This window comes from Vidua chalybeata, chromosome 1, assembly GCF_026979565.1.
Source record: "Vidua chalybeata isolate OUT-0048 chromosome 1, bVidCha1 merged haplotype, whole genome shotgun sequence".
Classification (NCBI taxonomy): Eukaryota; Metazoa; Chordata; class Aves; order Passeriformes; family Viduidae; genus Vidua; species Vidua chalybeata.
In genome coordinates, this window is record NC_071530.1 from 8,178,940 (window position 1) to 8,203,798 (window position 24,859).

General features: G+C 37.6%; 1 protein-coding gene across 5 annotated transcripts in view; it reads left to right on the forward strand.

Moving 5' to 3' along the window:
• RBM33 (RNA binding motif protein 33) overlaps positions 1–24,859 on the forward strand; it is a 102,418-nt gene that overhangs the window by 14,177 nt on the left and 63,382 nt on the right. For 4 of the 5 annotated variants that reach the window (XM_053967297.1, XM_053967304.1, XM_053967319.1 and 1 more), the window contains exons 3-9: positions 2,401–2,449; positions 4,294–4,370; positions 6,886–7,186; positions 8,274–8,384; positions 15,020–15,191; positions 20,032–20,237; positions 22,037–22,340. In XM_053967297.1, coding sequence (XP_053823272.1) covers positions 2,401–2,449; positions 4,294–4,370; positions 6,886–7,186; positions 8,274–8,384; positions 15,020–15,191; positions 20,032–20,237; positions 22,037–22,340 — 1,220 coding nt within the window. The remainder of the gene's footprint in view (positions 1–2,400; positions 2,450–4,293; positions 4,371–6,885; positions 7,187–8,273; positions 8,385–15,019; positions 15,192–20,031; positions 20,238–22,036; positions 22,341–24,859) is intronic. The other variant, XM_053967312.1, reaches the window with a different exon arrangement.

Below are 24,859 nucleotides of genomic sequence, written 5' to 3' on the forward strand. Positions count from 1 at the left end.
TGGAAGGACTTTCGGGTCTTGATGATAGCAAGGGTGAGATGCTTTTGGAACTATCATTGGTGTGTACTTTTATTCCAGTTTATTTTATGTGGATTTGTGTGATATCAAATGGCAATAATTCATTTTTGTCTATTTCTCTCTGCTAGCCTGAGATCTGTTAGTGTCTGGAGGTTTTCTGTGTGTTTTCTTGGTGGTTCTTTTCTTTGTTTGCTTTGTTCTTTAATAGTCAGATTTAGTCCTTTTGGTCCCTCTTTTTTTTTTTTTTTTTCTAGACAGCTTCAGATTTGGCTACTTAGAAAGGAGCTTGAGATAGTTCCACTTTACTGTGCAGTTTTTCACTTTAACTTTGTTTACTCAAAAAGTTACTCATGGTCATTCTTCTTCTAATTTATCAATGAAAATACTGAATGACATTCAGTATTTTAATAGGTTTTGAAGGGCACCCCGTGAATGTTTTGCTTCTCATACAAACTTCATCTGTATCCTGGTGTTAATTTTTTTGACTGTCAAGCAATAGGACAGAGTTTCTGAAAATCTAGACTATGTTTGCAGTTAATTCTAGAGATCAAATGTTGTTTTTTTCTAAATAGTCACATCAAGGATGCTTTTTAGTAATGTAAATAGGCCTAGGTATGTTTAGATAATTAATTAAATCTTTCACTTCCTTTTGCATTCCTTTCCCTAATCTAAATTTTTTGCTACCTGAACTTGGTTTTTATCTTTGAATGCTGCTGTAACATATTCTCTTGCCATCTCTTGGAATTTCTCTAGTGCAGTTTTATTAAAAGCTGTCAATTGTGGGCCATAGTGCTGGAAATATTTTCAAACATTTTGGTGCATTTGTCAGACTACTGGCAGTTGAAAAGATTAGTGATTTTTTTTTTTTTTAAGAGACAAAATTGAAGTAGGAAATTCTTCTGCAACCATTTCTGTTACATAGAGGTTCCTATCTCTGAAAGAAAAGGCTGAAATTCTAGTCAGTTTGCTCTTTGGAATGTGTGATATGTCTTATCTCCCAGTTCTTGTTTAATATTACATTGAGCACAAAACAGTTGCTATTTGTTAATGTTCAGCCATTCCTGGAACTATTTGTGATCAGTAACAGTGGATAAATTCTGTATACTGATGATAATGTCCTACTTAGGGCTTATTTGGTGTATCATTTGTTCTTTCCTAGACCACAAGATTTTTACAACTCTCACTACCCCTTCCCTCCTGTGTTATCTGTACAGTAATTGGCTCTGAAAGAGATTGATCCAGCTGCAAAACTAACTGATTTACGTTTTGGGATTATCTCCCCATTTTCAAGTATTTGCCACGTAGTCCTAAGGAACTGTTACACAAATTCCTTTTCAGTTCATATAGGCCACTCTCACTTGGGATGATTTGATTTTTATGTGCTACCTAAGGCCATGGTGATTTTTGTGTCTCTTTGGTTTTTTAAGATGTGCAGGTAGAAATAGTGTTCTCTTAAAGTGCAGCTCATATTTCAAATCACTGGCTTCTCATTTTAGTATTGATACTCATATTCTAATAGATGTTTTTGTTAGTAACAAGTGATTATTATTGAAGGAGAATCTGGTCATCCATGTCACTAGATAGTTCTTTCACTGAAGGAGGAATGAAATTAAGCAGTTTTTCTGAAGTTTAGCTCACCTTGAATGTAGTTCCTTGCACTGAATTGTATTTATGGGGCAGTTGCACTGTGATGGCAGAAGTGCTGTAAGCCAATATTTCTGTGCTTCCTGAATTCTTGTGCGTGCACAAATATAAAACTGATGAAACATGCATTTAATTTTGTCACCCTACAAATGTGTGTTTGACCTTATCCTCAACTTGAGGAGGAGGGAATAAAGTATTTATGAAAGATCAAGGCCTAAGCCTGGCCTTTAGGACAGATCCAGGCTCCCAAGCCAGCTGGCTTCCCAGCCTCCCAGCTCCTTGCTGAGGTGCAGCTCGGGCCACATGGGGACCTGTACACTGAGTCTTGCCCACAGGACATTCCTGTCTCACGTCCTCCCTGGGGAGCTGGAAATCAGCAATTTGGAGTTTGGACAATGTGTCCAAGTGGCCTTGGAGTGAAGGATCTAGAATGGCTGTGTTTTGTCTGGCTGTGCCTGTGCTTGGATAGGTTCCTCTGCTGTGTTTAGTTGAGGAGATATGGAAGGGAGAGCATATGGAAATTAAATGACTGTGCAATAGCAGACTTATTTAATATGTATGATTTGTTGTTTCACTGAAAAGTAAAATCTTTTATTCCCTGAATGCTTTGCTATAATAGGCTTTGTGCTGGCTTGGCAACAGTTCTCCTTGAGGCAGTTTTTTAAGGTATATGCCCTGTAAGGTTTGTGGGTTTGTTTTGTTAAGTTCAGCTTTTTAAAATTTATTACTGTTTTACAGTGAACTTGATGATGACTTGCTTGGAGAGGATTTGCTAACTGGAAAAAAGGTAAGAGATGTGCATTAGGTGAATTGTTGCAGATATTAAATGTGAATGTTGTTCAGCTTAAGACAGTTCAGGTGTTTGGTTTTACCTCATGTATTTTACAGTCACCTCCCCAAAGCCTGACAGCCACAGGTACCTGAGGTCTACCTTACTGCCAGAGCATTCTGCACCCAGGGCTTTGTTTCCTTTTGTGAAATACCTCCAAGTGTGGCTTTTTAAAATAAAACTTAGAGAAATTTTTTTTTTTGACCCAGTTAGGTCTCCTGAATGCTAATTAGCATGATTGAAAATGTAATCCAAGTGCCAGTTTCCTGGCTATTAAAAATCACTTGTTAAAATACCAGCAGTATTTACCAGAGAGGAAATAAAAAAGCAGTCATTGTTGTCTTTGAATGTTCACACTCATTGTGAACTTTCCTGCTACCTTGCTGTCTGATGAGTATGCAGAGGATTTCCCCTTTAAAGTGAGGGGAAACATATGGCAACAGCTAAAACTGGGGAACATAAACAAGTTTTCTCCATGTCTGCTATAGACTCTTTCTGCTGGTACCTATTTCCAGAATTGAACTCAGTGAAAAGAGCTGAATGTATCTTTGGATTTGCCAGATATCAGTAAGAGAAGACTGGACTTCTGTTTGAGAAATCAAATTGACTGGTCATCTCTTGCTATATTTTATCTTCTAAATGAACTAATTTTGAAAGTAGTTTTTGAAGTTCCAGTTGGAGATGCATAGGTTAAGAAACTCAGCTCTATCAATAGTTGTTTTATTTGTTATAGTTTTTTATAATCATCCTATAAGTGTTGGAAGTTAGCTTCTTGAAATTACAGTATCTGTAAGCATTTCCTATTAAAGATAGGAAGTTCCTTATTCTCATGTGCTGGTTTAAAGAGAATAAAATTCCAGGAGGATAATGATTGCCAATGCTTGTTACACAGTTACCAAAACCAGAAGCAGTTAACATTGAATAGAGGTGATAAAGCTATTTACCTATCTTTAGAAATGATATATGTGAATACTAACCAATACTTGATTCTCCAGTGTATTATGGTTATTTGTGCTTTTTCTATTATTGTTTTTGATTTGCCATGTTACAGGGCAGTATCTGTGGGTATGGACTCATGTGATGGTGTAATAATGGATTTCTCAGAAAGTTTTCCCTGGGTTATTTAGGCTGAACTTCTACATAATCCCATCCCATCCCAGTACTTTTAGATTTTTAGATAAATCTATCTTTGTGTAACCCTCTGGCCCTATTACTTTAGGGGTTGGAAATGTTGCTCAGCAGAACTGCAGTTATCTCTCCCTAGGGGGTAATTACTTAAAAAAAAAAAAAAAAAAAAAAAAAAACCACAAACAGCTGAAAGTTGCTTAATTTGACAGACAAATTAGGAGGTAACACAGTATTTTCTTATGTTTTTTTCTTCTTTTACAAAGTAGTCATGATTTTTCAGTTTTCTTTATCATATCCTTTCCTCTAGTCACCTATCTCTTCCCTCTAGAAGTTGCAATTCATGCATTTTTCTTGACTTGCCTAATGCATCAAGGTCACAAGGCTGTGTACCAGAGCTAACCTTCCTTCCTGGTCTGTCTTAATTGAGTTGTCATCTTTGGCCACATTTGAGAATGGATCAGTGAAAAAGAAATTTGAGTTCTGGAAATTTCCATAAGATTGTTGAAGATGTATTTTAAAATTTGGGATCTTGTGTTGTGTGCTTTTTCTCATTGAATTAGGTAATTTCTTTAAGGATATGGTCTTACTTTTCTTCATGAAAAATATTTGGTGTTCAGTCCTTTGTTAAAAGTTTGTTTCTTTTGTGTTTATGATTGACTTTTTTTGAAACCTAGAATCAGTCAGACTTGTCAGATGAAGAGCTGAATGATGATCTCCTGCAAAGTGACAATGAAGAGGAACAAGAATTTCGGTATTTCTTTTTTGAATCTTGTTTTGAATAGCTCAAAGCTATGAATGACTCCTATTACTGATAACTAATAACTTTTAAACTAAATTAAAGTTATTGGTATATACTTAAAATAGTTTTGCTTTTTACCTAGCCAGCTACTTAGTGATGTATATATAATGTACTCAGTACCATTCTTAACATTTCAGTAAAATTATTTCTTGTTTATTTTGATCTAATAAATTTATTCAAATCTCTGAAAAGCTTATAAAAAGAATTTGTGTCATCTGCTGTGCATACAGAATTCATTATAAGCACTTACAGAGCTTTCTTTACTGCTTCTGTATTGCTGACTGTGGTAAGCTTCCTTCTCCTGATGCCAGATGATATTTTGCCTTTTCCTTTATACACCATTTATATTGCTTTTATGTATCATCAGTATTCTTAGCATGCATACTTGTAATTCCTTAAGTCTGATAATTTAGCATAGTCTTAATATTCTGTTAGGCCAGGAGACCAAACATCCTAAAGACCTTATAGTAGGAGGCTGGAAAACCCTGTGCTATCTTGAGACACCAAGGTCCTCTCTAGAATCCATCCTGTAAAGTGGAGATTTGGCCTCTGCAGGGGGGAATTCCTTGGGGTGGGAGGATATCACACTATTCATTCAAGCCTCTAATTGGGGCATCTTTGTTAGATATGCTAATTTGTAAGGTCTATACATTGTGTATGGGATCTGTCATGTGGTGTGTGCATTTTGGTACATTCCACTTTGGTGAAATGGTGCACCGTAAGGATCCTTATTAAATACCAAGGTAAAAACCCTTTATCATCCCTTAACCGTGTCTGGCTCTTAATTTTTAGGACCAAGGGAAAGGCATCACTCATATACAGTCCTTTTCTGCTGTCTTTCCTTTAAAAATCTATCTTACCTCCTGAGACTCGGAGAAGGGGAATTTGTGACTTAAATATTTGTGTACAATTACATAGCAGAAAATTTTGAATAGGCTGGAGCAGATATTTCTATGGGAGTTTACTGAGAATCCTGCCCTGTGAATACCCTGTGGTAATACAGTTCCTGAGCTGAATTATGGGCATTACAAGTCAAAATGAGTGTATTCTTGTTTTTACTTTTCAAGCTGGACTGAAGTAGGAGAGAAGATGCTTGTAATGCCTAAGTGATGCAGTACTATTGCTGCTTTTACTGGCCTGTTTTTCCAGCTTTCCCTTACTGCATGCTGTGCAGGACTTGTCATCTGAAGGGCTATGAATGGATGTATGTGTATAACATACGCAGGTCTATCTCCATCTCTGAGATCTCCTGTATTAGCTGTAACTAGGATAAGGACTCCTGTCCTTATGTTGGACCGATGAGGATGTGATAAAATGCTCCACCATCAATCTCTTCTTTGGTTGCCATTTTCCTCCCTGCAGGAGTGAGGGTGAGATTGTTCCCTTAAAGAAGGGGAACCCCAGTTAGAATTCTTGGCTGTTTTTTTTGCTGTATGTCCTCCTTGAGACCCCTGGGTAGCAGGGTTGGCTGTGCGACCAAACACAGTGGTGATAAAATATCTCAAATGTGATAATGTTGCTCAGTGGAAGCAGGTTTCTGAAGACAAGTTTTGCATTTTTAGCAGCTTTCTTGCCAGAGAGAGCCTTTCCCTTCCTCTTATGTTTCAAGTCAACCTCGTGTTTCTGTAGTTGGGAGGATAATGATAATCCTGCATAATGTCTTCACTTTCGTGTTAAATCTTCTCTCTCTTAGAGATGCAAATAGCTCAAAGCTGCCTGGATCTTGGTCCCCCAAACTTAGGAAAATGGGGAATAATAGGAATGTTATTAAAAAAAAAAATCCTTCTGTTCCTTATACACAGAGCTCTCAAATCAAGAACTAGTCTGCTGTTGGTTAGTTGCTTTTCTGTGTTGATGGCACTGGCTTTTGTAAACAGTAAACCCTGAGCTTTGCTTTGCTTGCCTGCAGATTATAAACTTGCCAGTTTTTGTATTGATTGTTTTTTTTTTTCAGTGTCTGTGCTAGTTAAGAATGTCTTAATCATTTACATTACAGTTCTTGACTGTTTTATATTCAGTAGAACATTAAATCTATCATAAAAATGCAAGTTTGAATTCAAGATAATCAAGAATGAACAATGTTAATACATTTAGTAAAAAGTATTTTACTAGTGTATTCTGAAAGATTTGGAAAACAGATGCAGTTATACTTATTTTGTGTTTGGTTTTTTGTTAGTCTTGGAATTAAAATTGAATCTGGTCTGCTTTGGTTACCAAGTAGGACTTCTGCCAGTTTGACCTCCTAAACCATCTGGTTGGTTTGATTCCCCTGGTCAAATAGCCTGCAGCTGGTGATAAGCTACATTTTAGTATGCATTATGAGAACATGGCATGGAGTCAAATAGTGTATGGGGTATAATTCTATCCACCAACTTGGAGATTTTATGTTTGTTGGCTTTGTTTTGCTGAATCTTTGTGAGTAGTTGCCAGTTAGACTTCAGCCTCTGAATTTCCCCCTATCCCACAGCTCTCCAGGTGTCACAGTGAGCCTCAATGCCACATCGGGCATCCTGACATCGTACGAACTCTCCAAGTCCATCAACGATCCCTCACTGGAACATGAATCTGAGTATGACCAAGGGGAAGATGAAATTGGTTATGACAAATCTGAAGCACCTGAAGAATATGCCTCAGAGTATGCAGAGGAAGGACATTATGAAGGCAATGATCCTGAACTGACAGAAGACCAAATAGAATATGGAGAAGAGCCTGGAGAAGAAGATGAAGTGCTAGACCTTGAAATCAATGAACCCCTAGATGAATTTCCAGTGAGTTTCCTTCTATTGTATCTTCAAAGATAACATTGCTTCACGTGCATAGGGTTTTAGACTGATTTCAAATCTGTTTACCTCCCTGGGGAGGAGGGGAAATTAGACCTATTATCACTGTCTGCCAGTTTCTTTATCTAGGCTGTGACAAAGTTTGTGTTGACAGCTTGTTTGGCGGTAGGTAATGCTCCTTTGTCATGCTGGAAAGCAGTTGAGAATCATGACCTTGAGGGTTGTATCCTTAAGGAAGAAAACAGCTTTGTGTGGTGGAGATACACTGCCAATTGTTAGAAGTACTTAATGCAAAAGCTTTTATCCAGGCTTTAGACAAGATCTGATAAAGTCCTTCCAAGGTGAAAAGATTATTGACCTGCTAAAGACATCTTTAAGGTGCTAATATCCCAAAGTGATTGATGTCCTGCTTGTTCATCCTTTTTGTAACTGAGAGCTGTCTAAACCTGAATAAAGAGATTGGAGGTTAGCTCAGAAAATGTCACCTGCATAATTCAATATAATTTAGGCAGCATATTAGAGAACATGAACTGACTTTAATTGTTAATGAAATGATTTAATCTTAATTAAAACTGTATGTGATCAGTGAGGTGTTTGAAAATACAAGCAAACTTAAGCAAGATTTTACTTTTGTTTTATCTTCATAATTTTTCAGAGTTGAACCCACTCATATGTAAGCACTTGCAGAATGCTTTAAGAATGTTTATATTTGATGGGATGAAATCTGATGTTAATGAATATGTGCTATGGCCAGAAAGTCCTGCAGTGTTTGCCTCATGAATTTGTCATCAGTGGATGCAGATGTATAGAAGTAGTTGGGGCAAACAGTATTAAATGTATCTTTATGATGACATTGCTGGGATATGAATGGAAACTGTTTTGGGTTTGATAATATTGAAATCATTGTCTAGTTAAAAGCCCTGCTAATTTTGCGGTATGTGTGCCATATCACTTATAGTTGACTATTCCCAGAGATGCAATACTTCTCTTCTACTCTGGAAGCTGCAGCAATGCAGTCAGACCCCACCTATTCAGCCTGCCTTGTGTTTTTTCACCTTCCTGTTTACTGCTTTAGGATGAAGATTATATGCAATCATATAATGAGCAAGCAATGGAAGAACAAGAAGAGTATGCAGCTGATGAGGAGTTGGAAGAATCCCAGACAATGGCTAATGAATCAGAAGAGGTATGTAATGAATTTAATGGAAACTTAAAATAAATAGTTCTGTTACAATTTGATTTTGTAGACTTGTACATACTGCTGGGTAAGAATTGATGCAGCTTTGCCAGTGTTGAATTATTGGTGGTAGTACTTTGTGTATAAAATGAATTGTGATAGCATCTATATTGTCAAATACATCAGCTCCACTCTCCTCCTTGGGATTAGAATCATAAGGGAAAGCCCAAAATGTGCATATTTAGTCTTGGCTTCAACATTAGAAACTTCAGGGGCCCATTTGGGTAGGAGATGACAGGAATACTGCACAGTCTGTTAAGTCTCCAGGAGCTGAGCTGCTTCCCTTCCCAGATGGATCATTGGTGCTGTTGGGATGTATATACAGTTCTGGGGTATCCCCCTTTGAGGGAGGGGAGTGTAAGCATGGAAGGTTTGGTATTGTAGACAGACAAAGAGGTGGTTGTTTTGAAAGCTGAGACTGAAATTCCTGTGAGATTTATCTTCTTCAGTGAGGAAAATGGAGAGTTCCTTCATTTGCAATGAGAAATCTTATGCTAAAGTCTGCCAAGTATGCATTCACTAATTATAGCTTGGTAGTGATGCCTAAAGGTTTTTTAGCTTTTTTATATGTTTTTCATATAACTGTAGCCTTGTAGATTTTTAATACATATTTGTGTAGCTTCTAGTATTTTTCCTGCCCTCTCTCATGGTTAAACAAACCTTTACTATACATTCTTGAAGTTCTGTTTAGTCTTATTCTTAAGAAGATAATTCCTGACAAGGGCATCTTATGTTCTACCAGAACCTAAGAGACATAACAAGAAAAAAGGGAAAGAAGCCCCTGGATTAACTGACCTAGGGTTGGGTTACTGATTTCCTATTGGATGTACTGGCTAGATAAACTAATTAATTAACCTTATAAAAATTACAGAAATCCTGTATCATGCATGTGCAATACCAAATTTTGTGCACCTGCAAGCTTTCATAAAAGAATTGTTTTTTTATCTTGCCACTTCAACTCTGTTGCAAGGTTTTCCCTTTTGTTATTAGGCAAGAGTATCACAACTGTTTTTAATTTGCAGCAAGTTTTTGATGTAAGATTTTTTCCTTTCCCCACCAGGAATGTGCTTTAATATTACTTTTATTCCAGTTCTTAATTAAATAGGATTGAATGGATTACCTGCTGAGAAGTGTAGTCAGAGTGTATTTCCTCTTTGGAGCTTTAACTCATCAGGAAATTAATTCCTCAAAGACACATCAGTATTACTGTAAGAAGTTCTCACAACTGGGTGTGCTGTGATGCTCCAGTTGTATCAAACCTATCTTAGTAAAACAACATTGTTTGGTAGGTGGAGATCTGCATTGAAAGGGACCACCTGCATCCTTCAGCCTCCTCTGTTGCAAGTGTAACATCTTGCACCAAATACACTTTTATCTCATTAATGTCTTACTTCCCAGGTGTTAAATTTACCCTTCATCAAAAGAACTGTGAAATCCTTGAACACTTTTTATTCCTTCACTGGATTGATGATACACATTTTTGTTTTGGTGTTTTGGAGGTGAGCTGATGCATTTTTGGTGTCTGCAGCTGCAGTCTGAGATGATGGACACAATGCACATCATGTAAAGTTAAATACATAGCTGTGGCTCACTGCTAAACTTACTGCTGTAAAAAAGCACAGCTTCATTTTGGGAGTATGAACTCCACAGTGAGAATTCTCTAATAATCACATTGTCTAAATTTGTCTAATTCAGAATTAAATTTGTCTCATTCAAAAGGTACTATCGATGCAAGTTTTTAATTGGTTTTATAAATGGAACATTTATGGAATTTGTTCATCATAGAAGGTGAATGTTTTGGCCATACCTTCAGTTACTCTACATTTTGGCTTTATTCTGATGGCTTGTATATTGTCACAGGTTTCTTTTTTCCAAAAGAGTACCATCTTTTTGTTCCTTTCTTATTTTGTATGGATCTTACTTCCATTTGGCAGTAGGCTCACAGTTGCACTCTCCAAAGAAGAATACCACCATGGGAGAGAAACTTTGTAGAGTATTCACTTCTGTTTGTTGCCTGGTTAGGCACCTGCCTCCAGCTCTGAAGAGTTTTGTTCTTCATTCAAGTGTTATTTAACAGCACTTTTCCTTAAATGTCATAATATTCAGTGCTTGTAAACAGGGGTAAGGGTTGGTATTCTCCTGCAACACAACAGTGGAACTGTAATGGATGTGGTACAAAGAAAGAGCATTATTATCTCTTGGTTGAAATTTGGCATCTGAATAACAGAGAAGGATGTTGGGTGGTGTTTTATTTTAAACAGTTACCACATTAAAACCAGCTAAAGCCTCTTATTATATTACATGAAGAAATAAGAAATCTTTTTGTAAACCAAGCGAAAAGCTGACTGGCTGGGGAATTGGAACATGATGGGGGAAACAAGTGAGTAAGAGAGGCGAGACCATTGTTACAAGTGACACTCAGGTGGGAGAAGTGGGGAATAGGCAGATAAAGTTTGTTTTTGGAGCAGTGCTTTAAATTGTAGAACTTGGATTTTAAATAAGCAACACTCTGTATGGCTTCCTTGAAAAATGTAGCAGTACTTAGAAAATATTTTTGCCTTCCTATGGTACAAAGCAAAACCCAACACCCAGAAGTTTCAGCAGCAAATAGGTGTGGTAGAGCAGCCACATGACGTATCATGTCTTAAATATTTTAGAGGAAAAATATCACTAAATACCTCTGTGAAATGTTTGTAAGAATTAAACCTCATGAAATTAGAATTTATGATGTCTTTGTTTTATACTGGAAGTAATCTGTGAAGTCAATGGTAGGGGATTTATCATTGCATAATTTAAACTGTGTCTTGGGTTATGCTGATAAGATATGAGGAGTACTTTAATCAAGAAAGTATTTCATGAAGAAATGCTGCATACTGCTTTTCTTTGATAGAATAAAGGCTTGGGAAAAAAAAGGCCAATATGTCTGTCTGATTTGTCCCATCTGTGTTTAGCCAAAACTTCTGCACTTCAGTTCTCTTGTTCAAAGTTGAGAACACGACCTGCCAGCCTGGAGGAAAGTGGTGAAAAGAGTGCAAATCAAAACAGCCAATTTTTAAACATATTTTAAGGCATTTAGATTTGTTTTTTGGTTCCATTCTTCATCTGTGCCATTGAGGTGCCCTTGGAATAGGTACAATATCCTCTTATTTGCCCTGTTATTTCTTGATCCCCTGGGATTGAACAATTGCAGCTTCTTTATGCTAACCTGTAGTAGATGCCTCCACTTCCTTTTTTTACTGCTTGTTAGTAAAAGTTCTTTGTTTCACCTTAATTTAGTTGGTTTTGCACATCTTACAAATCTCTGGCACAAAGCTCTCCTGAACACTTTGGGAGGATCCCATGTTTGGGAGGATCATGTTGTCAGTGTTTCTGCAGCATCCCTTGTGCTGTGTCTGTTCCCATTCCTGCAGCTGCCTGTAAGCAAGGCAGGAGCACTCACCCCTTCTCCATAGCAGATCATAACCCGTTGTGAGGAGTCCTGCTCAGTGCCTGGGATTTTAGGGCATAATTATTTAATGAGGATTGCAGAAACCCCTGACCTTGTGGCAGAAAAAAGGTCATTCTGTTTCTTTGTAAGGGTCAGCAAAGCTCTTTGGTAGTTTTGTGGCAGGTGTCATAGTGGAAAATGTAAAGCTCCCTTTGAGAAGCCTGGGCTGGTGAATCCAGTCCAGTGACCTCAAGTGGCCATTCAAAGACTGTTAATATATGTGCAGAGATATTCATGATTAGCAGGTATTAAAGCCAATCCTGTAAATAATAATATGTCTTAATTCTGTGTCTGCAGTTGGGTCTTTCTGAAATACAGAATCCATTCATGCTGTAACCTTGGCAAAACAGCTTCTTCTGTGAGGCTGGAAAAGATCGTGTCGGAATCTTGCATTTTATAACTGCAGAACAAACTGCAGGGGAAAGGTGTGTGCTCCTACCCTGCTCAGCCAACCTTTCCTGGAGCTGTATGGAAAGAGCATATGGGTGGCTCTCAGACATGTTTATGTCTCCATTGCATAAATCCCTCAATAAAAGGTGTATCGGGTTTGTTCATGGGTCAGTTACCATTCTCCAGCACTGCCTTGCCTTGGTGCCTGCTTTTTCATTGGCTCCTTTGATATTTATTTTGTCTTTGATATTTAATGCTTGTATGGCTGTTGCTGGCTATGCTGATGAATAAAGTGAGTCAGACCAAGACTTCAGAATTGGTATAAGTGGATAAGAGTAGAATAATGCTAGTCTAGAAAAGTTAGGATTTTTTTTATTGTTCTGTATGTAGGTAAGTAGTTGTCTGATAGTCTGTTAGAAATTGAGATGTTTTCTTTTTAGAATATTTTTTTTTTCCCAGAATGAGTAATTGTCAAAATGCAACAGTTTCAAGTTTTTTTTTAATAGCATTTCATTAAAACATAGCAGAAGTTTTCAGGACAATGTAGATTTCATTACCCTTTCTAGTTCTGATTCTGAAGTTTGAGCTACACATAGAGCCTTGCACGATTAAGTTTAGCACTCAGAGATGAGATTACATGACTGAGACCAGTCTTTGATTAATAAAAACCAGAATTTCAATGTAGCTTTTAAGGGCTGTGGATGTAGAAAGTGGATGTGTCTGGGATTTGTGCTTTAGAATAGGTAAAGTAGGAGGCTCAGTGTAGTGTGAGAATGTCTTGTGAAACAGCTGCTGCAGTTCTGACTTCCAAATCCTGATCCTGAAGGAAAAGTTTCTAAAAAGAAGCAGTGAGACAGTAAAATTATAGGGTTTATGATATTTATAAAAATAAGATTTGATAGAGATATTTGTACTCCTTGCTCTTTTGGGAGTCCCTCTTTTCAAAGTAAAATGCCAGCCCTGTCTTTCTCTCAGTGTTGTTTGTTTTCATTAAACCATGTTAGCATCTCTTTCCTTGCTAAAATCCCTCCTCTGTTCCACAAGTATCAACTGCTTGCCCTCAAAGGTATTTTGATTATATGTGGATATGTTAATTAGACCAGTTGTGCTCAGTTGGGTTTGCTTTTGAGGTTTGGATTTCTTTCAGTCTTGTTGAAGGTGTTTTTTTTGTCCTGCTTTCCCTGTTTTTTTTAACCTGCTTTTTTTTAATATGATAAAGTTGTTACACCAAAATAAATATATTTGTAACATGAAAGCCTTAAAGCCTTTTGTAAAATTTGACTGTTATTTTAGCTGTATCTTAAAGAAGTTTTGTGAGGTCAGGAAATGGGAGTGCTTAAAAGTTTGTCTGGAATGGATAAAACACAACTTGGGATCAGTAGCCCATTAATGCCCTGTAATTAAGTATACAGATCATTTATTCACCAGACCAAAACTGGAGTAGTGCTGAGCTTGAGTTCATAAGGTTTGCTGTCTTTTTTAAAGCAGAAACTGTTTTGCCAGGTCACCCTGTCTCTTGCTTCACACTTTTTCTTTTCTTGGTTATGGATGAAGTTAGGCTGCTGGATAGGGAAATTAGCAATCTCTTGCACAGTTATGCCATTAATTCTTTCTTTATTTGTGATTTAATATCTGTCCACCTGACTGTCACACTTGCTGTGCCTTTCTCATATAAATTTCTTCACTGATCTGGTTAATTAGAAGATTAAACCAGTTTTGCATATTACATTTTTTAACTGTCCTCAAACAGCATAAAATTTATGATGTATTTAGTGGCTTTGCATAGAATTAAAATGCATATGCATTTTAATTTAACAGACTCTAAGAAATGGACAAGTTGGATTGTACAAGAAATAATGAAATACACAACCAAAAATTTTTATGGAGAATAACAGGATATTAGAACTCTTCTTATTTTCAGCTGTAGAAATCCAGTATAACTTGTGTAACACTGGACATTTTCATCAGGCCTACATGGGAAAAGGAATTTTTTTTTTGTTTCTATTAATTTGAAGGAGAGGGATCCATTTTCATTTGGAACACTGTTTTATTTAAATAAATATTCTCTGTTTTACAGAGAACTGGAAAGTAAATTCCAGAAGCATTCCAATAGCATCCAGAATACAAATTCAGTATTTTCAAATTTATCCAATCCTATTCTTAGTCTCCCCATCAATTACTGAATTGAAACTGAGAAGTATTTGAGGAACAAAGTAAAGGCATACATACCTAGAGGAATGGGATTGAGATACAAGGCTATCTTTGTTGGTTGGTTGGGTTTTTTTAACAGCATGGTACTGACAGTTGTTAAATGATTAAAAGAAAATTAGGATTTTACTGTTCCTATAATTTGAATCTGGTAGTAACCAAAGTTTGCATCATAGTCAATTCAGTGATAAAAATCTGTGTGCAGAAGTACCTGCTAATCAGATGGAGGGAGGTTCTAACTAGTGTTTCAATATCTCCTTAAATATTACAGCAAATTTATTTTCCAAATCTATTTTACTTTATTATTTATTATGTAGTACATATATTTTTATTTAAAAAATCACCAGCTCTTAAACGTTCACTGAATTATATATGAGCACAATGTATAATAGCAGCAAAATTTGTAGAAAGGGGCTTTTAAAGAAAGCTTTGCTTTTCATACTGTTTACATGAGACTTGGATTTTTGAGGCTTCATGTCCTCTGGTTTTTGTGCTTTAGGCAGCTATTGGGTCTCTGGAACTTCAAGAAGAAACAAAAGAAGAGTCTGATGAAGAGGAGGATGATGATGAAGAGTCTGGACGATTACGTTTCAAAACCGAACGGAAAGAAGGAACGATCATCAGGCTCTCAGATGTGACAAGAGAAAGGAGAAACATTCCAGAAACACTGGGTGAGGTTTTGTGGCAATGGAATGTTTTGCAGAGCTGTAATGAATGATAGTAAAAAGTAAAGGTGTTTTAGCTGGGGTACATTGCAAATATGTTTGCAATTATAAGACCTTATTTCTACAAGCCACAAACAGACTGTATCTTGTTTGTACAAAATCAATATTTGTACAATACAAAAGGTATAGGCTTGACAAAACAGAATATTTTAAAAACAAGAGTGCACTGGAATAACCACATTTCTGCACATAATTGCAAGGTAAAGGACAATTGCATTTTTTTTCAGGTACCTGTGGATTTATTCTTTAGTTTAATATAAAACCAAGACCAGCCAATAAGGAGAAAACCTGTAGTGGAGCTTGACTATTAAATGAACAGTGATTTGAATTAGACTTTTAAATGTAATTCTAAGTGATCTGAGATACAAGGAAAAGATAAGTGCACATGTGGATGATTCTACAAAGAGGTTTTTAAACTAATGTTTGGCAAAAACACAGTATTACTGTTATGAAATGATTGCTAGTCACACTAGTTTTTCTTAATAATTTGTTGATAGAGGCCAGATAACTGACCATGTGGTAGAAGGTTAAACCACAAAAAATTCTGTTTGCATATAAATAATCTGCTTCCTTTTAAGATTATAGAGCAAATTTTTGCAGCTGCTATGGTTTAAAAATGAAATTTCATTGCAGACCTACATCTCCTTACTCTAAAATATGAACATAGTTCAGAAAACACTTAAAGAGGAATTAACATTTCAGTTGAAGTTACAAACGTAATTTCCATCCTGTCACATTTTGGTGACCTTTTGTGACAGCTTGTCTCTATTGGAAGAGTGCATTCTTACTTACTGATTAAAGATGTCATTTGAAACCATTTTATTACCAGCAATAGTGAAATTAATCTTGACACTTAGAGACACTAGAAAAATAATTGCTGATTCACTGCATTAACTGTGTGTGTGAGAACTGTACAGTCAAGATGAGACCAAGTGTGTGCTGGTAAAAAAGATGTAAAAATACAGTGTTCTCAGTAATGTGGCTAAGATCTTTCCTAAACATTTCTTCATCCAAGATAATGTAAAGAATGGATTTTCAAAGTTCAGAAGAGGGGTATTGTAGGACAGCTCTGCAATTGATTTCTAGCAATATCAAGTTTGTCAACTTTGATAAGAAGTACATATCGTCTTTCAGTGCCTGTAGGTGAAGCCTTCTCAGAGTGGGAATTATCATTATTCTCTGGACATAGTTACCTGTTAAGGAATGTGAAGAGGAAAAATATCTTTGGTATTACCAAACTAAAGTATTCCCTTTCTATCTTGTCAAAAATACACAACCCAACCCCTGAGACTTAGACACAGCCAATTGCGAAGTGCTAGCAAAGGTCAGTTGGATGTGGCAGTACTTCTTGTTATGCCCTGCTTAGTTGGCTTGTGTTCACTGTGATGCCTCATGTCTGAGATTTCAGGCAGGGCTGGGAACTTAAAGTCAGTGTTTAAATTTGTCCAGCTGCTCTGTATCCAGAAGCACGGAATATAATCGGTTTGCAGATCTTGATGATGAGGAGAAATGACAACACACTGCAAATATATGAAAATGAATATGTTTGTAGTTGTGCACTAGTTCTTAGCCAGGAAGAAGCTGTATTCATGTGAATTCCTGGCTGTGCTTTGGAAGAGCCCAGGGAAGGAAAGAGAATCTCTTCTTACTCTGCTCATCACCTCTTTTCTTGAGCAGTCTGAGGTTGCTTTCAGGGAAGCAAGGACTGTTTCTGTTGCTTCCCTCCTTGCAAAACCATCTCCCATGCCTTCTCCTCTGCTTGATCTCTGTGTGTGGGACACAGTGCTCTCAAATTCAATATGCAGCCCCCCTCATAATAGAGCTTACTATATTTTGCTGTGTGGTGATGTGTAGCTACATGGAGCACTTGAGGTGCTCATGGCATCAGTCTTAACGTTAGCAAGAAGGCTCTGAACCTGCATTTATGTGTCTAAACAAAATTCTTCACAGGTAGGACAGTTGCCCTCAGCGGCATGTTGTAGAGGAAGTATACTTGATGTTGATGTAATCTTCTTAATTTTAAAATCCAATGGTTATATTGTACTTCTGTGGTCATAGATGTAGTATGAATGTGAATTTATGTGTGGTTTTGTTTGGGATTTTTTTCCAAAGTTGGCCCCTACTCTGGCTGAAAAACTGAGTGTGTGGACTGTGCCTTTAAGGACATGGCCTTAAAAATTTGAGACAATTTGTGTAAGATGAGGAGGAAAACAATTTATGTATTTTAAAGAGAGTGATTCTGCACATCCAAGATTGACAGACTTGACTTTGCATGGATGCTGTCATCCCTTCCCCAAGCTTAATCAGCACAGTGCTCTGAAGCAATTTTTTTTGGAGCAGCCCATTCTTTCTTCCAGAGTTGTTTTTATTCAGTGCCCTTCAATGTGTGCTGAAGAGGCTGAGAGACTTGGCCATAGTCTTGCTTTCTAGGAAGCCTAGCTCTATTCCCAGGTTCATTAAAAATTACTTTCCTCACATATGGAAGAAATAGAACCTTGCTTTTTATCTTGCTTGATCATCAGTGGTAGGTACTTGTTGCAATGACCAAACTTTATTTTCCAGACTACAGCCCTGCTGCATTCAGGGTTGTAGTGTGGAAGATGTCAGAAAAATTGCCCTGCCTGTCCTATTCCAGGGAAAACAAAACAACTGTCCAAGCAACAGAATTCTCAGGATGCCCTGCAGAACTTGGATAATTTCTGGATAAGGGACAGAGAGTTACTCTCTTGCAACATAGTGGCACTATTTTCCCCCATGGATATATGGGAAGTAGGGGTCTGTGTTTCAGGCAGGTCAGGTCAAAGCCCACATTGGTCTTTCCATGTTTGTGGGTTTCTAGAGAAGCACAACTTGCTTCAGGTGTGGAGAGGAAGAAGACTTGAAATCAGAGCTCAGTTTTTTCCCACCTAACCAGCTTTTTTGATCCCTGGCAGCCAAAGATGGCTATGGCAGTTGTTTTACTTGCATCTAATGCTTTTGATTGCTTTGGGCAAGAGTACATTTCTCTTAGTTTTTGTCAGAAATGCACATTTTATACCTAAGACTTGAGGGACTGTGGTTCCTGCCCTCATTCTAAGCATTCTGTAAGATATTCCTGATAAAGCCTGATTGTCTTGGGCTCTGCTGTGCAGGTGCCTTGAGGGCAAAGGTAGCATTTCATGAGAGTATTTGTTAAGACTTTATGCCATTCAGTGGTGTCAGAGTGGAGAGAAAAGGAAGTAGAGAAACTTGTCTCATCACCAATGTGCAAAAATGAATTAGGAAACTTGGGCTTTTAGAAGTCTGTCATGTTTGCTGTGTTCTTACAGGCCATCAGCAAGTTCAAAAGTTTTAAAAACTGGAAAGCTCCTGCTTTGTGGATGTGCTGAATACTTCTGAAAACTGGGACATGCAAATTTACAGTCTTTGCAGCTCAGTCATGCAGGTAGTTTTTGTAGGCAAGTAAGAACAACTGCCGCAGAGGGAATGCTCTGTGCTCACCCTTTTCTGCCCTTCTGTCAATCCTCCACTTCAAAGACTAATAGAGATTACTTATGAAGATGTAAGATGGTGTTGGTTTAAGTAGCTTTTGCCTTTAGACTCACAAATTGTAAGAGTTTTCTAATTGATTTAGTTATGTATTCTTGGGAGAGGTTGTCTTGTGGTGTGGAGACATAGTAGGAATGCTTCCTGCCAGATATTAATTACTTTAATTCTGATATTCAGATAATAGGGCCACTGTGTGTAGTATTGTCAAGTAAAAATACCATGTTAATTCAAAATATGCTTTTATTTGTCAGGAGTGTGTTTGTTTTTAGTAGTTTAATTTTGGCTTGTTAGAGGCAGAAATCAATATTAGGGGTAACAAAGGATCTGATTAGCACATGGCAAAGGTTCAGCTGCATGTTTGAGATAAAATTTATTACCCTTTGTAAGTGATTGAATCATGTTGAGTGGTTCTGCTTTTATTTTCTTGGTGTGTTTCCTGAAGTCTGTTGTAGACCTTTTCTGTATTTTAATACGATTTCATTACCTGGGCCTATTACCGCATCATTTCTTACTTAATGTTGTCAGCATTGTCCAAGGCTTCAAGCAAATTTGTCATCTTTGCCAAGTACCACGTGGTCTCTGGTGCTTACCTGTGATGTGAGTTGGGTGGGTGTTATCAGCAGCCATGTGTTTGACTTGAGCTGAGCACAGATTTTAATGTGTGCTCTCTATTCAGTGGAATTACCACTTGTGAAGTACAGCTGGTTTGTAAACCACATACGATAAAACAAAAATTAAGTAGCTACATACTAGAAACACGTCAGCAAGCAGAATGTCCTTCTTTGGAATAGGCCAATTTGCAGAAGAGTCTGGTGCATAAAATCTGTTTATATGGAACACTCAACAGATCCTTTACTGTAAAGTTTACTGCAGATTTGTTGTCTTGCCTGACATCTGCAGATAAGTGAGATGTTAAAGATAACAAAACTTTGAGAGGAGCCACAGCCTCCTCTTAGAGCAGAAGGCAGACTTCAGTACCACCTTCAAAAAGAAAACAATCAAACCTTTTTTGTTCATTTTTGTTTCATTTATCTGCTGCTTTTTGCCTGTGCAAAAGACACAAGTGTCTGTGCTTTTTCCTTTTTAAAATGTCTTTAACGAAATGTTAACATGCCACCTAAAGGAGATCAAAGTGCCTGCAAATTTTATGTTAGTCGCAGGGATTCTTCTGTAGTTCTGGCAGTGTTTTATTTGTCATTGTGTTTTCCACCTTTTCAGCACAAAGCTAAAATAATTTTCCCCATTTTTCTCTCAACAGAGCTTTCTGCAGAAGCCCAAGCAGCATTACGTGAATTTGAAGAGAGGGAAAGGCAGCTTAAGCAGGGGCGATATGGCTCCAGGAGAGGAGGGAGAAGAGGAGGCTCAGTTATGTGCCACGGAATGGGAGAACAAAGGAGAGACAATAATGATAGGGGAAGAATGAAGGATCACAGGCCTGCACTGCTGCCAAACCAACCATCAATGGTACCTTTCAATCCTTAGTATTCTTTGAGCATCCTTGCAGGAAGTGCATTTTAAATCATGAACCTTTGCAAAGGTGGAATACATATTCCGGTGTAGACCTTCTGCTCTTTCAGGGCACTGTCAGGCAGTATGGGCTTTGTGTGACGTGCTGATTGTAAAGTATGTGCTTAGTCCTGTTACTGGCTTCACCTTGAGCAATCTCAAGACCTCCAAATGAAAAGTGCATTTTGACTGATGAATCACAGTCAGACTTACTTGCTGGTTTGCATGAAGATGGAGGAAAAACTGAATTCCTCTGAGAAGTGTACATGCAACATGGAAACATGTTCAGTTCCCTGTTATTTATAATAATGTAGTTTAAAAAATATGATTCTCTAAAACACTTCTGTGGTTCTGTCAAGGTAATATTTTTGCTGATACCTCTTCAAAAAATCTATTTGCATATAAGCTATGCTACTATGGAGGTAAATAAAACCCTAGGACAGTAATCAGCACTTCACTACTAGATAAGTTATTATTTTGGGATTTCAAATGAAATTTGTCTTTGTTCCTGCTTTCTATTTCTCTGCTGTGCTTTGTATCACAATAATAAGACTTTTTCCATCAAAAAAAAAACGGTACCAAAACCATGTCCAGCAAGTGGTCAAGAGGTCAACACTTATTTTTGTTCACGGTTATGAAATATACTGGAAGCTGAGATTGTAGAACAAAGTCTTTGTATATCTTTGCAGGACAAGGTCATCTGTGTTAAACAAAGGTGATTTTTTCCAACAGCAGTAAGTAGGTGCTGGTCATTGGCAGGAGTCGGTGGATATCTCAGTGCTTCAGAGCCCTGCAGTAGTAAATTTCATGCTTTTTTTAAGGAGTGAAGGTTGAATAATTTTTTTTCTGTCTTGCTGCAGTCATTGCAAGATATTTTGATTTTAAATGTAAATATTTTTTGCTCATCACAGTGTCTTCTTGTGCATACTGTGTAGCTGTTTTGCTTTATGTATAGGCTGCTGAAAGAAACAAGAAACAGTCTGTCACACCTTTGTTGTTAAAAGGTTGCCTCTTTGGGTCTCTTCTTGCACTGCCACTTGGAAGTTAGTGGTCTAGGACTGAGATCTAGTAACCATGACTTGAGAGGCAGAAGAATGTCTCTGAAAAGAGACAGTAATTTTTTTTTTATTAGCACTGATTTTGGCCATTTGCTTTTGAGAGTTGAGCAGCAAGAGACTTTCTGCTGTGTTCGAAAGGATACCTTTGAAAGGTATCTTCAAATGAGCTTTTTCTTCAAGCAGTATGGATAGGTGTGCTGCACTGATATTGGAGAGTATTTGAATTTGTGCTGCACTGATATCTGAATTTGTATTTTGGCTTTTGTTGATGGTGCTAGGTCTGTTGTCTCAGTCTGTTGTATACATGTGTCAAAAGGTAGCGGATTTCTTTTGGTAGTAGGACTCAAATTTCTAGTGATCTTCACATAAACCTTATTGCAGTTAATAACACTGCCATACGGAGAACCTGACTATATATGAAACTAGTCAGTTTCACTGTTAAAAATGAGTGAATGTGTCTGCATTCCCTGTGCTTCTTTGCTCTTTGCTGTCTTCTCCTTCATATGAATGTTTTTGATTGCTCCTTTGCTTTCCTGTGCTGATGGTTTTTAGTGGTTCCAGTTGATTATAGGGAAAGGAAGTTTCTCTGTTCATAATTGGCCTTAATTGTTCTCCAGAGATGTCTTGGTTTTGTGCTCATTTATGTCAGGATATTTTAACTTTAAAGCCTAGTGACTCTGTTCTTTTGTCTGACTTTAGACTCACTCACAGAGGTTAATTCCAACACACCAGCAACCTGTTATGAGTCTGTTCCAGCAGCAACAGCAGCAGCAGCAGCAACAACAGCAACAGCAGCAGCAACAACAGCAGCAGCAGCAACAGTTACAATCTCTGCTTCCTTTACAGCATCAGCATCATTCTTCTCCTCCTCCAGGGCTACATATGCCCCCTCAGATAGAAACACCTCGAATAATGATGACTCCCCCTCCAGTGACACCTCAGCAACCGAAGAACATACACATAAACCCACATTTCAAGGGGACAGTAGTGACGCCTGTACAAGGTGAGCTTTCTGAACACCTTTCCAGCCATGCAAGCATGACTCATCTCATTCTTTGCCAAAGATGGAACAATTTGTTTGTTTATCACTTCATGGAAATGTGCTTCAGGCTGCTGGGTTTTTTTCTTGAAGCTTGAAACAAATGTTTTGCCTGAAGTAAGACATAATGTTGTTGGACTGTGGCCAACTGAGCAAGCAAAGCCTTTTCAGCTTTTATAATGTTTGCTATTCTAATGTAAAGCCTGAGAAGAGCAGTAAAAAATGGAAACTGAAGAGAGACTGTGCTTTTCAAAAAACAGTAAATACCAGTTTTCAAAACTAGGAAAGTACTGCAGTTTGTAAACTTCCCAGGACTATCTACCTGTTTTGGTGAGAGGATACTGAGGCACTCCTTGCAACGTAATTGCTCTGTGAAAGATACCAGTTACTGTCCTTTCTTGACAAGATACATGCCCTCAATTCTCCTTTCACAGAATCACATCTGTAATTGTTTTGATTTGCAAATATGTTTTTTCTCTAAGTTAACACAAACATTTGGGCTGCATTTCTTAGGGTAGCTCTCAGGAAATCTGTTCATGTTACTGCTTATTTAGGAAGTGTTTTATCCCAAAGAGGGTTAAAAAAAGAGACACCTGCATAGCTCTGATTTCTCATTATGTTGGGACAAGACAGACTAAAGAAAAACATAAATATTTATACATATTTAATATTTTCTGTATTTTTCCCCCCTTCACATCAGCAGAACTCCAAGCTAGTGCTGTCTTTGCTTCATTGATTTGACCAATGAAAACCAGGAATTTGGCAGGGTAGAATATTGCCAGTGTATGGAGGGAGGTCTGTTGTGCTTCTCACAGATGGCTTTGTAGTGGCTGTGTCAGAGAGCTTATTTTGCTTTTCCCTGTGGTGCTTCCCACAAAATTGTGCATCAGGACAGATTATCTGGAAACTCTCCAAAAGAACCTTTTACTTCTGGATTTGTATCTTCTGTGCATTTTTCTAGCACTACCAAAGTAAGTTACTGTTTAATAAGAAGCAAAAATTGCTTTTAGACTATTCTAGATGTCTTTTCTCTATCCCTGTAAAACAGTACCAGATCTTTTCTATCTAGGTAAGCAAATGTGATCATAATACTGGGAATGGCTACTGAGGGTTTGTGCTTTTGCCTAATGTCAGAAGTATCCCAGTGTATTTTCTTCCTTCTGTCTAAAGAGGGTTTTTTTCACATTACTGGCAGCTTCAGGCTCTTCTCAGCTTTACCACTGTCTGTGGCACTGTAGCTGTTGCAGGTCTCTTGCTTGATCTTGTTCACAGTCTGTTTTTCAGTCTTCATGCACATCCTCATTTCCAGAAAGTTGTGTACCTCCTGCAGGTTGGGAGATCTTCAGTATTGGATTTGTAAAGCGGAGGGTGTTCGTGGGTGTTTTTAGATCTTACATCTGCTGACTTTATGTGCACATTCATTTCTTGACTTGTAAAAGTTCAGGTGTTCTCTTACACTGAGCAGCCCTGGAGAGTGAGTGATTGATTGTTGAATGATGTTAAAACCTGCATTCAGCAAGGACATTCTTTGCTCTGTGTATCAATGGCAGCTGCTTCATATGAAATCCCTTTGTGCCATTCATTTTGCTGAAAGAGTCCTTGGCAAGACTGCTGAATTTTTCTGCTAATAGGTGTGCAGCATACTATTAAATATGATCTTTTAAGTCGTTGTAGGAGTTTCATCTTCTTGATTAGAGAGCATATATTGGAAGCTGAGTTTCCTGCAGTGACTGAGAGTAATGGCCATCTCAGTCTTAATCTGTAGCAGTACAGTTATGTTACATGAAAGTAAACACTTGCACACATAAGGCAAGTGTGAAAATGTGTTGGAAATTAGGAGTTTTCTGTAGATACATGAGCATATTTCTAACATCTTCAATGGTATTTGCATATTAAGGTGAATTTTAAAGCAGTCACTGCAGGCAAATGGTAGATAGAAATTCCAGTGTAGGAAGTGCTGTTCCAAACTTCCTCTTAAAAACTCTTCCTTTAATCCATCTACTTGAAGCCCCAGTAGGCAGAGACTGATGGTTAGCAGCAAAAGTATGTGTTTCATTTGCAGCATCATTTCTTTCAGGGTAACAGGCAATATAAAAGATCAGATTGACTTCGTGTTCTTGATAATGTCCTACTCCTTCTTGGCTGAACATATTTCCAGATACATGAGGGGCTTTATGCATTGGAGAATACAGTCAGATAGGTGCAAAGTTTATTGGGATTCTCTTGTTGAAAATGTGATGCCTGGAAGCTAAAAATGCCATGTCTGGAAGTGCATGATATGCACACTTAGGTTCTGGTAATTTTAATGGTGTGCTGTCATGTTTTAGTGTAGACTGGCATTTTTTCCTCTCTAATTTTATGGCAGGATAAAGCTCACACATTTCTAATTGTCAGCACCAGGGACACTCTTCCTAACTGCAGATCATAGAAATACGCTTTTTAAACATCTTTTTGGTTTGAGTTAGTCTTGAAATGCATCGACT